The following is a 14992-nucleotide window of genomic DNA, read 5'->3' as shown; positions in this document are numbered from 1 at the left end:
GACACGCTTCGCCATTTGCGGGTTCATACATCATTCTTCCTGACGTCCAAATTGGGCTTCTCGTGCGACTGCTCCGTCTTGATCGAGGCGGCGAGGATTGTTCCATCACATCCTGTGTATTGATGAATGATCGGGGATAATTTATGGCTTGTCTGTGCAAAAGCAGATGACGGTTCTAATGCAGCGTGCATGTTAATACCGCCCGCGCATCTGGGTTGGTCTCGTTAATGGACTTCATTCTAGGCTGTGCGTACGCTAACAAAAGGCACCGCCGCTCTAATTCCATCCTGATTCTCTCCATTATTTGCACCATCATCTGCAGTCTCATGGGTTCGCCGTCTTTGTATTTTTCTGGGAGGTTTTTTTTGTGCCGCGAAATTACAGATGCAGGCTGTAGTGTTATCAGCACGCCAGGCTCCGCATCCTTTTGTGCCACGTTCACACCGCCAGCTGCAAGTGACCCAATTCTGATATTCTGCTCGCTCGCTCGCTCGCACGCAGGCGGCACATATCAGATCTGTCTCATGAACATGTCAACAGTGGGAGAAAGTGTGGAGTTTGGAGTTTACTCAGCCTAAATGTTTGTTTTTAAGTTGTCTATCTGTTGCCTCTGGGTTTACAGTGTGACATCGGATATTCTAGGATGCATTTGAGGCCGAATTGCAATCACAAAGGGAACGTTCTTACAATTTATTATTCCATGTATGTGAGTGTAAAGTGTGACAAGTGCTGTAATCCTTCTTGCGCACATTAAAGCCATTTTGGAAATCAGTTGTTTACAGCATGGACGTCTCTGAGGAACAAATCCTCGCACACATGATTGTTTTCCGGTAAATGACGCAAACGCATGTCGCATCATCATGTGGTCCAATTTAAAAAAAAAAAGACTAAAATGGATGAAGGCAAAAAAAAACATCTCTGGAAATTCTCTGAGCTCCGTTTTCATCCAGATGGCTTCATAACCGTGGAATGTTTTGTTGTAATTTTCCTTCATGTGTCCTGTGTGTGTGTTGTGGACATTTCATCGATCCTCTCGTCTCTTCTCTAAAGGGGGAGCCGGTAAATACAGAAGACATATTTGTCGCCGTGAAAACGTGTAGGAAGTTCCACAGTGAACGAGGTGAGTCACACACTTTTCCTGTTAATTGACATTGTTTTCATTTAAAAGATGGTTTAACCTTTGACATTTGGCTATTTTAAGAGCTTTTCCTCCTCATTGTCAAGACAACGGCATTCACTAAATCACTTCACGCCTTGAAAGGATTTAATTTGGTGGCAAAAGAAAAACCCATCATGTTCTAATTTCCCTTTGCTTTTAAATTGGAAATACAGCAGGATCATCCAAAATTCATCTGAAGTAGTAATTTATTGACGTTCAATCATTTATTGGCAAGCTGCGCCTGACGTTATGTTATCCAGTTAACATCAGCTTCTCTTTTAAACTGCAGAGAAATGTAACAAATTCCGCAGATTAAACTGCAGATTAATTTTTGATGGATCAGACAGATTTCACACTCCATTCAAGGATTTCCGATCAATATTGATTGCACTAATTACCCTAACTGCCATATCCTCTGCAAAGCTCTTATCTACCAGCGATGAAGGCGACGGATTTAAGATTTATCTATCAGAGGTTAACTTGGATCAGTCAGGATAGACATGCAAGGACATCAAATTCGATCTTTTAGATTTCTGTGTGCAGTAAAGAGAGAGATGGAGCTAAATTCTCTTTTCAACTACTGAGAGATTAAAGTTACAATACAAGAAAGGTGGACAATCACATCTGGCTGCAAGGTTTTCTCTTCTGCACCATTTTGTGGCAGCTCAGGGAGTTCTTTTTTTATTTCACGGCGACACGCTGCTCTAACGCAGCATGAAACCTTTTGATATATTTTTAAAAAGCTTATTAAACTTTTGAAGATGAATGTTCAGTTGGCACCTTCTAAGGAAAGTGTTATTACTCATACGTTCAAAGTGTTCTTTGTAATTTCAGCTTTGAGTAATTGTGGCAGGGTGTTGTCTCCTGCCGAATAATGCGCTTCCTTCCCCTGTAGTCAGTTACAGGGCAGAGAGCACAAAGTGACAGAGAGCAAAGATGTGAAAGACGCTGTAAACTGAACGCTGAAAAGGATTTGCATTACAATGCAAGTGAGGAACTCTCAGAAACCACATTGTGTTCAAACTGGAGCAACAAAATTAAATATTAAAGCTGAAATAAGCAAAGTTTTCAGTTTGTAATGCCGGATATTGCAGCTCTGTCTCCTAAGAACTCTGCACTCATATACAACAAAATGTACTTACAAGATACTTGACCCTGGGATATGTTCTTTATCATCATATTAACCCTTTATTCACAGTTTTATCATCTTGGTGATATATCTGTCTAAGTCACTCATGAGATTCCCATTGTAAGTTGCAGCATTGTGGGGATTCAGTGTGTGATGTTGGCCCATGAGGTCTATAAGCCTTTGAATGGGCCTGTATGGATCCATTGAAGGCATGGAAAAGCCTCTGAAAGCTCTCGGTGAAGTCATGACTTTATTTATATGTGAATATGTTTGCGTTGACAGACGTTTAACCCCGAGGCGTCTGTATTTTTACTTGGATCACCGTCCTATAGTGACTCCCGGGTGCCTCCTCCTCAGTTTGCAGCTTGTGATGTTGCTCCATAACGTGAAGTAGCAGAGAGAATGTTGCAGAGATAAAAATGCAGGGCAGAAAATAGATGTTTACAAACTGTTTCCATTATAATAATGTATCAGTTCAGTTCACGTTTAGTTTCCAATGTTGCACGCACAGCTACTGTCATTGTGCTGTCACGGATCAATAACGGTCCATTTAAAGGCATACAGACCTGCTAAGTGAACGGCAAACTTCCCCAGAATGCAACAACACACTGAAACCCGATGTCAGTGACCTGGCTCTGACTTGGATGGCCTGACAATTGTGAAATTTAGCAGCAGGTCAGGCAAATAAAGCCACAAGGAGAGAGAAAGAGAAACAAACAAGATGTCGGAATGTGGCAATCAATGTTTTGTAAGAAAGATCATTAGGAATGCTCTAATAACTTAGTTTATAAGTGTGATTTTCAGGAATAGACATGGAGGAGGAAGTGTGTGTTTTATTGTTTTTTTCTGCCCTCTGCCTCAGTTCCAGTGATAAAGAAGACGTGGGAGAAAGACGCCTTGTTTATAGAATACTACAGTGACCACGCTGACCCTTCCATACCCACCGTCGATCTGGGAATACCAAACACTGAGAGAGGTAAGTGACCCCTCGGCCTCACGTTGTGTCTGCACACACAGGGTCAGCAGCAATGACAGCTGGGGGGCGACGGTGTGTGTGGCTTTTGGCTTCACCCAACATTTCTGATGTCTTGTTGAGGATAATTGGAGCTGGATGTTCTTTCACTGAATTTTGTTTTGATTTGTCATCCAAAAGTCTAGCCAGTAAAAAAAAAAGTTATTTTTTAGTCAGGATTATAAATTTGAGCTTGACCAACTGGTGTCCTGAAAAAGATTTTTTGTGGAAAACAAAAATCCCCAAAAAAAATGTGTGAGGTACGAAATTTTAGTAAGCAAATAATAAATTAATTAATTTAAAAATTCTGAAATATTCAAACAAGTCATTAAGTGTAAAAACATTCAAATAAAATTGTTTAAGCATGTCAAAATGGTTTTCATCGAGAAAAAATGGAAAAATAATTCCCAAATGAAAGACGAATTAAATGAGAGTCAAAATTACAAAACTGATGCTGATGCTGATGCCAAAAACACTTTAAATTCAACCTGTTGGTGTTCTGTGGACTTTTGTTAATCATATTAAACCATCTTACCATTTTCACATTTTCTCTGACTTAAATCCATAAATGGCACATCTACCACAAACTCAAACTCAAACGTGGCCAGACTCCTCTGGTGATTTCCCAGAGAGTGAGCGGCTGTTGCTTTTAATAACGGAGATGTTTGTTCAGGGTATTTGTTTGTGAGAGAAGTGCTAAAGAAAAAGACAGGAGTTCATTCCATCAATAGCAGTTGTGGTGCTGGTAGTGTATTTTCAATCTTTGTAGGCTTTAACCTCTTGAACGGCCAAACCTCCCTGCGGGTTTGTCAATACAAACTCATCCAGCCAAACATCGATTAAGCCCACAGAATTTAATTTTGGATTCAAGTCGAGCACAAAATCTTTTAAAAGTGTCCAAATCAGTCGAGGCGATGCGTTAAGTTCTGCATAATTAAAGCCTGTTTAGCGTCGGTGATGTAAAGCGGCGTATTTGACGTTCCCTGACCTTGGGTGAGATCTGAATCGATTGTTCAGCGTTTTCACTCCATTGCTGGAGAGTTGGTGTGATTTAATAAGTCTGGCATCACAGTCTCCTCTCATTTTCCTTTTGGCAGCGATCCCATGTGTAACCTGCTTCAAAACCGTCTGACATTTGTGAAGCAGTGGGTGGAGAAATGCCTCTCGTACTGTTTGAGCCTTCACTTACACCACCCACCACACACACACACACACACACACACACACTGAATTACATCCCTGCTACACTCCTCACTTTGGGAAATGGAAGGTTTTTCGCCTGACATCCACAAACTTCCAAACCCGACGTGTGGTTTTGTATGAAATGCTGCCTGATGCAAATCACGTTTTGATTGGATCACAAATTTATATCGTTGCCCCCGAGCGCAAGAGCGTGTGGAAGCTGAAAGAGGACATGAATTATTATCTTTTTACTGTTTTCCCAAGGTAAGAAGATAATCAAATCCCAAAAACAAAATTGGTTTCTGGAAATAACAGACCATTTTTCTCCCAGATGTGGAGGAAAGCGTTTTCTTCGATGATGCACACTAATGTATGGATTCGCTTTATGAAGGCAGAACGCTCAGCACTGCATCAGCCTTTCATTTAACAGAAATTGGATGCACTGATCAATATAATCTATATTCCTGCTCCTCTGCCAATGGCTACAGGAGGATAATTCCAGCAATGATTATGTAGGGAAAGCAGAAAGCCAGGCATGGATGACTGGAGCGGAAGCTCTCTGGAGGGCCTCTGTCTCAGCAGTGCCAGAAGCTGGAGGGTGTTGTTGGGTTAAAGGATGCCTGGCTGCCTCCTTCCAGATAAGGAACAGATGGAAGGGAGGATATGGATATTTTGGCTCCCATCATTACTGATTAACGGTGCCCAGAGGTGAAATACGACACGGTGTGGCATAGTCACCTGTTTGTCGCTCATAGTCCCTTCATAGAAGTTGCATCTGGCCCCTGGTGCAGGAAGCCTCTGGCAAGAGTTGAATCCTTTATGAACGCGTTTATATATGGAAGGCAGAGGCATTGAGACTCTGCTGCTGTGGCCTCGGTGGTGAAAGCTCTGAACATCACGCTGCTCTCCCATATTTAGGACATTCCATTTAGACTTCTTGTAAATTCATTCCACATATTTCAGGATTCAGTCGTGGCCATCATTTATACAAGGATCTGCCGAAAACCGGATAACCTGACAAACACTTTGAATATATTTAGAGCACAAATAACACAACAAGGATGATGTAAGAGTACAATAAAGAGTTGCACGGAATATTCCACAGCATATAAATGCTAAAAAGCAATCCAGGGTAGTTTGTAAAGAGAGAACAAGATCTCTGCTTGGGCGCCCTCCTGGCCGCCTGCAGCAGGGCCATCAGGGCGGCATTTATTTTACACTCTGATGGCTGTCGGCACCAAAGATCACCTAATATCGCTTATATTCCACTTTAATAGGATGATACATTGTCTGGAGCTGCTTCTTAGCAGCGTCGGCTCATTGGAGATGGAGTGCGAGTGTGTGAGTTGTTGTTGTCGGAGGGAAGTTTGGTTTAGTCCCCAGTCTCCCTTCACTTTCTGTCTCCAGGCTATCCATGCATACTCCTTAACAAGACCAGCGTGTGTAACTCATACATCTCCCTCTTGCAAACTGCGAAACACAACTGCTGCACGCTCGATCAAACATGAAGACTGGAAGCCGTGAGCAAACAAAACACGGTGTCACCTCGCCAACAAGCCACCAAATTACAGAAATAAGTAATGTGTTGTAAAAAGTTCGGCCAGATGGAGTGGCAAAACTTTAAAGCCTCATAACTCAAAGCAGGTCTGAGGGAAGACGAAACCTTAGAGCGCTACGGTCACGGTTTCTTTATGGAACTGCAGGAATTTCCAACCGTGTGCAGACCAGCGGGAGTCGCTTCAGAGGCGGCACGTAACACAGCTTGGGAACCGCTGGCCTCAAACATGACAGGCAGTACAAAGACGGCTGCGAGCTTTGTGAAGAACAAGAAGCAGCCGATACTCATGAAGCCATTCCGTGTTATCAGTGCACGTTGATCCGCTGCTGGTTGCTGATGATTAATGTAAAAAAAAGTGCTCCTCTCTAGCCTGCAAAAGTATTCAGATTACAATGAGGCAGAACAGAATCAGAGCAAAGTTTAACATTTAAGAAGCTAGGACCAGTTTTGTTTATTTTGCAGTTGCTCGAGTGCAATTATTTCCCTTTCTGTATACACACATACACACACACACACACACACATCTCTCTGCAGCACTCAGACTGGCAGCCTGGTCCAGTTTGCAGCATCTTGAGTGGCGGCCTTGTTACCTGTGCACAGCTGCGGCACAAAGCACCGACGCACGCAGGAATCCTTTCACACGAGGAGCGAGTGGAAGAATACGACGCCCTTCACCTTCATATTGTCCTGGAAAAAATGCATCAGCAGTTCATGCGCATACGCGGTTAAAATCATTACCATCCGCAGCTCCAGGCATGCTTGACCTCACCTGAGAAGCCGGCGAGGCGGAAGGAAAGGGTTTAATTGGCGGTCCAGCGTGCGGCGAGTGGAAGTAGAACGGCATTCAGGCTAATGCTCAGACTGAAAGGATCAGCTTAATGTCATTATCCGGAGTTTGGCCGCGTTTGACTTGAAGCAGCTCCACTATAAGATCCTTAAATAGGCCTATTTATGAAAACCTATTGATTCCAAAAAACCTTGTTCGGACGATACTTGCAAACGAGGATTAATTGCAGTTGGAAAGCCTTTTTATTTAAATACCGCGATTGCTTTTCTGTTTGCCTATGTGAGCCTCATATTGATTTATTGATCGTGTGGCGCTCATCCCGTTGTAACCAAGCCAACTAATGGCCCTGGAATGGATGGCATTTTAAAGCGTTACCATTTAACTGATTAGGGTTGCATTTTCACGCAATAACAGACTTTAAGTAGGAAGTGCTATAGTTTTATAGCGCGAGTCCGCCGCCTGTGTTTCTCTTTCTGATGGTCCATCTAATTTGATTATCCTGCTCCGATGACCTCGTCTGGTTGATGAGCCAGAGTCGGTCAGTTTATGATGTTTGGCTGATCAGCATGCTGAGTTAGCACCACTCAGTTATGTCGAGCAGCATCAGATCAAAGGACAAACTATATTTCCTTCCTGAAATATATGTTTGTGCATGTGTGTGTGTGTGTGTGTGTGTGTGTCAATAAGCACATGCCTAGCAACTCCACCTCCTTCCATATGAGTGTGAGGGCCTCTGAGGGTCTTATCCCAGTTGAAAAGTGCTCGTATTAATTAATCCAGTCTATTTATTTACTGTTACTGCTGTGCCTGGCTTGATATTCCAGATCACACAAAGTTTTTCATGAAAATCTCTCTGTAGAAGAAACAAACGTCACGCTGAGCTCTTGATGTGTCCTCCTACACAGTTTGCATACTGTACTGCAGCACTCGCCCGCCTCTGATATTGTTAAGGATTGGAGTGCAGGTTGTCTGGCTTCTTACATCCGCTCGTTTGTGTATCTGTCGAACCCACAGCAGCAGCGAGCGTTGGTGTTACTTACCTCCTGCCTTTTATCTTTTAAAGCTATAAAAAGACACCGCATTGCTCCTTTCAACAAATAAACCCGAGTGCCTTTTGGCAACAGCAGCTGACGCCCTTCCAGTAGACCTTCTGAAGGTTAAAGTGTTCCACTGAGTCCTTCTGTCCAAGTCTGCCACCCACACAAAAGTAGGGTTTAATTAATATTGGCAACAAAACGATTTTGGATGATTTCTGAACTCATTCACCGTCCAACTCCCACGTTTTATTCCTCTGGGGACCGAAGACAATTTCTGCCAATTTTCTGCATCGAAAAATTATCAACAAGACCTAATTAAAAAAAATAAAAAAATCTTGCCTAGAGCACGAAAAAACTATTTAAAAATAATAACTTATTGGTTGCTGAAAGTTCTTCATGTTCTTTGATTCTAGAAATTGCTCGATTTTCAGAAGTCTAATTAACAAAAATGTCTTCAGACTCCAGAGGTTGAAGCCATCAGATACCAACTGTCACAGCTGTCAATCAATCATAGCAGTGAAGGTGTCAGTTTGATTCTGTCTCCTGTAACGAGTCAACAGTTAGCACAGGCGGCGGGGGGGTGACACAGACTCACAATCAAAGACTTTGGGACCATGGAGGGATCAGAGGCAGAGCAGACAGAATGCCAAAGTTCACCATGGGGGCCCCAAACCTGAAAGAGCTCTAATCACTGCAGCCCTGAACGTTTAGCCTGAAGAACACAGCCAGGAGACTTCACAGGATGTAGATCTTCTGCTGCTGCTGCTGCTGCTCCTCCGCTGACAAACGTCTCCTAAAATGATGGACGGTCGAGGCAATTTGGTTGTCAAACGGTGCCAAATTGCAACAATATCCCGAGTCAGTTACAGTACGCAAATTGGATTTAAAGCCAGGACATAATAAATAATTTATGCGGCTAGGTGTGTTTTGTTGACTTGTTTCTGCTGGGTTTCTGAGGCCTGGGGGTTTCATGCTAATGACCGCTGAGTGCAGCCGCGGACTTCATCAACAGTGAACAGTCATCAATATGTCAGGAATCTTTGCTCTCCGCTATTAATCTTCCTTTTTTTCCCTCCACCTGCCTTTGCTTTTTACAGCCGAACCATATTATTTATGTATCTGTGAAGTACATACGATTGTAGCTTATCAAATCAATTATAGATACGGCGGCGAGGCGATAAAATATACATAAGATAGACGGGGAGATACAGATGGTAGATAGAAAAGGTAGATGGGTCGATACAGACTCTATTAAAGGTACAATTAATTGAAGAAATGGATCCATACGCCTTATATTATAAACATGAATCCACCTTAAACACCCAGGTGGCCCGTTAGCTTTTCGGAGCGAAGCGTTGACCCCCATCTCTGCGCCGCTCACAAAGAAGCACTCGCTCCATTGAACACACGCAAACGTATTATTTTGAAAATGTAAAATAAATAAAAATTCAACCATCAAAGGTTACATTTTAAGAGCTTCTCTGCTACGTGCATGACTTCAAATTTTATTCAGCGAATCAAGTATTCATGCTCAGAGTTTTGTACTTACAGCACCTGCAGAGTCTTAAATGTAAAAAACGCAGAAGTCACTTTGGAGAAGCGATGATCATATATTTCTGTGAGATTGTATTGGAGCGTTTCTCTCAGCGGCGACACATCTCCACGCCGTGACTATAAAGGCCCGTGTGGTTATTTAATAGGTCATTAAGGATTGTTGTGCAGCTGTAGATACAAACACTATTATCTGAAGGAGACGGTAACGGGCGCGAGGGTGAAACCTCCAGTGTGGTTGCGCATCCTCCAGACTGATTTGGCCTCAGTGTGTAGGCGGGCGAAGGCAGCAGAGAGATCTCCTCTTTGTTTCTGCACCGGCTATTAAGAGGATTTTACACTCGTACTAAACAAATGGTTAAGTTTATTATTTAAAGGAAGACGAGTAGCGGGAGCCAACGGTTACACATTAACACAACAACACGGCGACCTGGGTTCACCAGTCAGCCAGAGGCGCTCACACATATGCATGGATATTAGCATTTCTTTACTATACATGAGCAAACTAAACTGAATTAATCAACTTGTGATGGATGCAGAAGCCTGTTTTTCCCCTTTTTTAACTTTCAGATAAATCAAGCCTGTCGGATTTGGCCTCTACGACATGAGAGAGAAGGGGGGGGGGAGAGGCAGAGAAAATGTGCACAATAACAGCAAATGACATGAAATTGAATCATTATAAGTGTTATTGTGAATTAACATCAACAAACGATGCACGTATTGAGGAAAACAATGGATAATTATACATAATGACCTTAAATCTGTCAGGTTCTGGAGTGTGTGTCAGGCCAAACCACCCCCCCATCATCCTTCATGATGGATGTCTCCGTCCTTGAATGTCACCCGCTAACCTCTCCAAGTTAGAAATGAGATCACCGCCTTTCATCTGGAGATCTGCCTGTAAAAGCGCATTTCTGAATTTTTATATTCCCGTCAGCAGTTCAAGGTGTCCTTTCTTATTCTATAGTCAGATACTTGGAGAGCGGAAGAAAAAAAAAAAACACCTTGGGTGCCTTATAAATAAAACAGTAGGGCCTCAACATTCTTTGCGATGCTTTGCCACCAGGGATTTCCGTGTCTCAGCTCGGAGTCCTGGTGGCGTGCAGACATTTGGATTCCGATGAGAGTGTGTTGTTTTTCCACCCTGCTACGTTTGTTTTTAAGAGATGGCAGAGCACTTTGAGTCGGGGGTGGCCAGGCCAAACATAGCCGAGTGGGAGTTTGATCTTTCTGTCGCATCGGGCCGAACTCCACTTATTATCTCTTTGAGGTGTCAGGGTCTGACTTTTACTTTGAGCTCACGATCTTCCACAGTCCGGCGAAGGCGCAGGAGAGGTTTCACTTTTAATGCTTTACTGTAGCCAGTCTGAGAAGGTGTCACTTTGAGAGACAGTTGGATAACCGCCGGGTCCCTGCAGAAGCCGACGCGTCCACCGACATCCGTCCGCCTGCTTTTTGAAGCGTCCTTGAGCAGAATGCAAAAGCGACCGCCGGCTCGCTCGCTCGCTCGCTCGCTGTGACTCGTAATCGCATGTTAGAGTCGCATGAAATATGAATGCGGGATGCAAATGCAGAACAGAAGCTGCCCACTTATCTTCTGTGTGGTTAAATGCTCTGCAGATTTGGTTTCTGTGTTATTCAAACAAAACATTAACATCACTTTGTCATTAATAACGCCTGGGTTCAAATCCCACCAGTGCCATCTCTGCTGAGGGAATGTTCCCATTCCACAGACGCACATTCAACCAATTAGTGTAGTTGAGACAATGTTTGAGTTAGTCCTACTTATAAGGAGGAAACCCTACGTCTCTCATACTAATGTGACTTTTCCTTCACTGCTTACTGTTGTCATCCTGTTTTATGAGAGCAGACGTGTTGTACCGGTTTCCGTGTTCTTATCTTGACGTAGAACCCCACATCGATCCACTTCAACTCTCCCGCGTCTCTGTGCACACTGAATAAAGACGGCACTTTCTCTGTGAGCCCTCCCTCCCAAAACACAGAGGACTGATGACAAATGAAGCTTCCGGGGCAGATCAGCCACCTATGGGTTTATATCACTGCCTGTGTTTATAAAAGTCCATTAGTGCTGAACATTATAAACTTCCTACACTATATTGGACTACACAAATGAGGGAACATAATAATAAGCGTAGTATGTCCTCTTTAAAGCCGACCGGCTTCATTAGAATGATGATGAATGCAGTTTTGCTTTGAAGCTGCATTGGTGTGTTTGTGTGTGTGTATGTGTGTGTGTCTGCATGTAAAGTAAGTACCTTCTCATGTCAAGTGCATTCCTCGTCCACTAATGGGGTCATTTATCTTTACAAAACACTCTGCATCACGTGGTCAGTGTGTGATTAAGTCGTGCAGGCCGGTGTTCTGATAACGCATCTCTGTTTGCAGGCCACTGCGGGAAAACCTTTGCAATCCTGAAGAGATTTCTAAGCGACGCCGTCCCACAAACCAAGTGGCTCCTTGTTGTGGATGATGACACTCTCATCAGGTATTTATGTCATCATCAGGATTTGGTCTCTGAGCACATTAATGGCTTGCGTTGATTGGATCTCACCGTATGGAGATCAGTTCATTGAGCTTCTGAAGTGTCTTATGTTTGAGTCAGCGCGCACACCTGTGACAGCGGTGTCAGATGATGTGTGTGTGATGAGTTTGATCTGTGCTTCCCCCCGCAGCCTCCCCAGACTGAAGGTCTTGCTGAGCTGTTATGACCCGTTTGAACCGGTGTGTCTGGGGGAGCGATACGGCTACGGCCTGAGCCAAGGCGGCTACAGCTACATCACTGGAGGTGGAGGGTGAGTTTCATGGCTCAGATGCTGGGGGAATAATGATGAAAGATACAGATGCTGCCCAGGGACCATAAAATGTGTAATGAAAAACCTGTATTCTGTAATTTACAGATAAGACGTTTCAGTCCGCTTTGCCCCTTCAGGGAAAATGTGCACAGATGCTATTAAAATCACCAAATAAATCACCGCCATATATAAAGCACCGATCATCAGCAGGTGACAGCAGACAAGGAATCAGGATTCACATTCTAACGTGCTGAGTGCCCCAAAGACACCACACACACACACACCAGCAACTGCAGCAAATGGAACAACAGAGAGTGATTATAAGTTCATAAGGGGACAAATTTGTTCCTTATCCATATTTTGCTTAACCCCCTGAAGTCTGAAGTCATCTTTGACATGATATAGGACATTTATGCCCAAACTGCCAATTTCCTGCTTTACAACCCCTCGGCCATTTCTCAAATAAAATTACAATTTATCTACAAATGTCTTCATTGAGCAAAATATTCTATAAAATGATATTTGCGTGATCTTGATTGGATGTCATGTGACTCATCCCTCAGCACGATGATCCCTTTATAGTCGCTTCGTGTAAAGAAGTCTAAAAAGCCTGCGTGTTATTGCAGAAATGTTTTTTACATGTAATAAAATAAGAATAAAAGCTTTGAAACTCAAAAGGAGAAACTATTTAGGGACATTTCAGTTCCTCTGGCATCTTCCAGCAGCGCCTCTACCAGTCTACCTCTGGAGTGCTACTGTATCTTCTGAGTGCGGTTCTGAGAGGCGAGACGTTTACTGGCACACTAAGATTTGTTTCTGTGCAGTGTAATTGCATCTTTTTTGGAAACATGTCAGATCATTGTTGTGCTGAGCCTCCAAAGCCGATCCAAAGAGACCACACACACACACACACACACACTGCATTCGCCTCAGCTTGATTCTCCAGTTTTGCTTTGCCATCCGCTTCGCTGTAGTTATAAATAAAACATGACGCGGCATAGAAATGAGGGGAGATGGAGGATATAGAGATGTTTCTGTTTATCTGACCGTTCTCTCTTTCTGCTCCTAAAATGAAAAATTACACTGCCCTCTATGTTGTATTTCCAAAATGAGTGATATGTGTGTGTATGTGTGTGTCTGTGTGTGTGTGTGTGTGGGTGCAGGATGGTGTTCAGCAGGGAGGCTGTGCTCCGGCTTCTGAATAGCGGCTGTAAGTGCTATAGTAATGATGCCCCAGATGACATGGTGCTGGGGATGTGCCTCAACGCTCTCGGACTTCCTGTCACACACAGTCCTCTCTTCCACCAGGTTGGAATCGCACTCTTCCACTCCACATCCTCCTGTCTCTCTGCTCTGTTAGTGCACTAGTGGGTGGTGTCCGTATTGGTCCAGTAAATACAAACACACACACACACACACACACACACACACACACACACACACACACACACAGCTGAACTTGGCAAAAGTAATCGGCTTCCGATGTCCTTGATTCAATTTTCTGATACGACTGACACTTTACTTTATGACTTTATTATTATTATTTGATTGTGTTTGTATATGTATGTAATTTATTAGTTACTCTCTCTTGGTGCATCACTACTGTGCACACTGAGAGAACACATCATTGTCCCTTTAAGGCCCTGTCCAAACCATAAACATAATAAATAAAGTTTCAAGGCAGTTCAGATCTTTTCCTTTTCAGATGCAGAATCAGCTTGTTTGACACATAAATACTCTCACTTAATAAAGGAAGGATAAATGATGTAATGTGTAAAATGTTCCCTTGAAGTCTTGTGTGAGTGAAATATCAGACTTTGTAGAAATCCTGAATTCATTTAAATCTTTATTTATTTACCAGTATGCACATCTATCGTCTAACATCATCCAGTTAAACAGACAAACTTTCACTTCTATAAAGTCCTTACACAGCCATTGGTTGAGAATCATCCATAACCACTCGTATCCCTGCACCACCTTCCACTCTGGTGCTCTCACACACTCGCTCGCTCTCTGCAGCATATTGTGCTCAGTCTCTTGTGACCGCTTTGAAATATAAATTACTGTCCTTAATCTTCCCTTTCAGGCACGCCCAGAGGACTACGCCAGAGACTTCCTGGCTCACCAGGTGCCCATCTCCTTTCATAAACACTGGAACATTGACCCCATTGCTGTTTTTAACAAATGGCTGAAGGAAGACTTGAAGTCGAAAGCTTCTTCAGATGGACTGAACAAGAGCGCAAAGACAGAGCTGTAGTCATTGTAAGAACTGTGTGTGTGTGTGTGTGTGTGTGTGTGTGTGTGTGTGTGTGTGTGCGTGTGTGTGTGAAGCATCAGACTGTCTCTTTCTCATCGATGTAAATGTTTTTGTATTGTGAGTGTTGAACAGTTCTTCAGAGGGACCAGGGGCCTGCGTCCATGACAACATAATCTGAGTGTTTTCATGACTGATGTTACAGTGATTTGCATGGTGAGGTACGTTGGAAATATCATGTGTGTATATTTATATCAGGATCTTCTCCGGGAGTTTCTGTATCTTTCTTTCTATTTTGACATAAAAGTATTCATATTTAACAAAGTGGGGATTTGATGTTTATTTTGAAGGGGCACTGGTTTTCCACATTAAAATGCAATGTAGTGTTTACAGTGCAGCTTTCAGGTTTACGTTAAAAGCTCTATTGATTCTATTGATATCATCCAGATAAACAGTGATCTACTTTTTCATCTCTTTGTCACCAGCAGGAATTAACCGATGTCACGTTCC

At 43.1% G+C, this 14992-nt stretch overlaps 1 protein-coding gene across 2 annotated transcripts in view; it reads left to right on the top strand.

Annotated features, from left to right (window-relative positions):
* b3glcta (beta 3-glucosyltransferase a) overlaps positions 1 to 14776 on the top strand; it is a 49735-nt gene extending 34959 nt beyond the window's left edge. For both annotated transcript variants that reach the window (XM_076145904.1, XM_076145905.1), the window contains 6 exons: positions 1051 to 1120; positions 3151 to 3264; positions 11822 to 11921; positions 12109 to 12228; positions 13392 to 13536; positions 14315 to 14776. In XM_076145904.1, coding sequence (XP_076002019.1) covers positions 1051 to 1120; positions 3151 to 3264; positions 11822 to 11921; positions 12109 to 12228; positions 13392 to 13536; positions 14315 to 14485 — 720 coding nt within the window. In that variant the 3' untranslated portion in view covers positions 14486 to 14776. The remainder of the gene's footprint in view (positions 1 to 1050; positions 1121 to 3150; positions 3265 to 11821; positions 11922 to 12108; positions 12229 to 13391; positions 13537 to 14314) is intronic.
* The last annotated feature ends 216 nt before the right edge of the window (positions 14777 to 14992 follow it).

This window comes from Genypterus blacodes, unplaced genomic scaffold, assembly GCF_046128005.1.
Source record: "Genypterus blacodes isolate CSIRO-AG114 ecotype Tasmania unplaced genomic scaffold, CSIRO-AGI_Gbla_v1 ptg000032l_1, whole genome shotgun sequence".
In the NCBI taxonomy this organism is placed as follows: Eukaryota; Metazoa; Chordata; class Actinopteri; order Ophidiiformes; family Ophidiidae; genus Genypterus; species Genypterus blacodes.
Note: the sequence above shows the minus strand (reverse complement) of the source record. Positions and strands in the feature narration are given on the sequence as shown.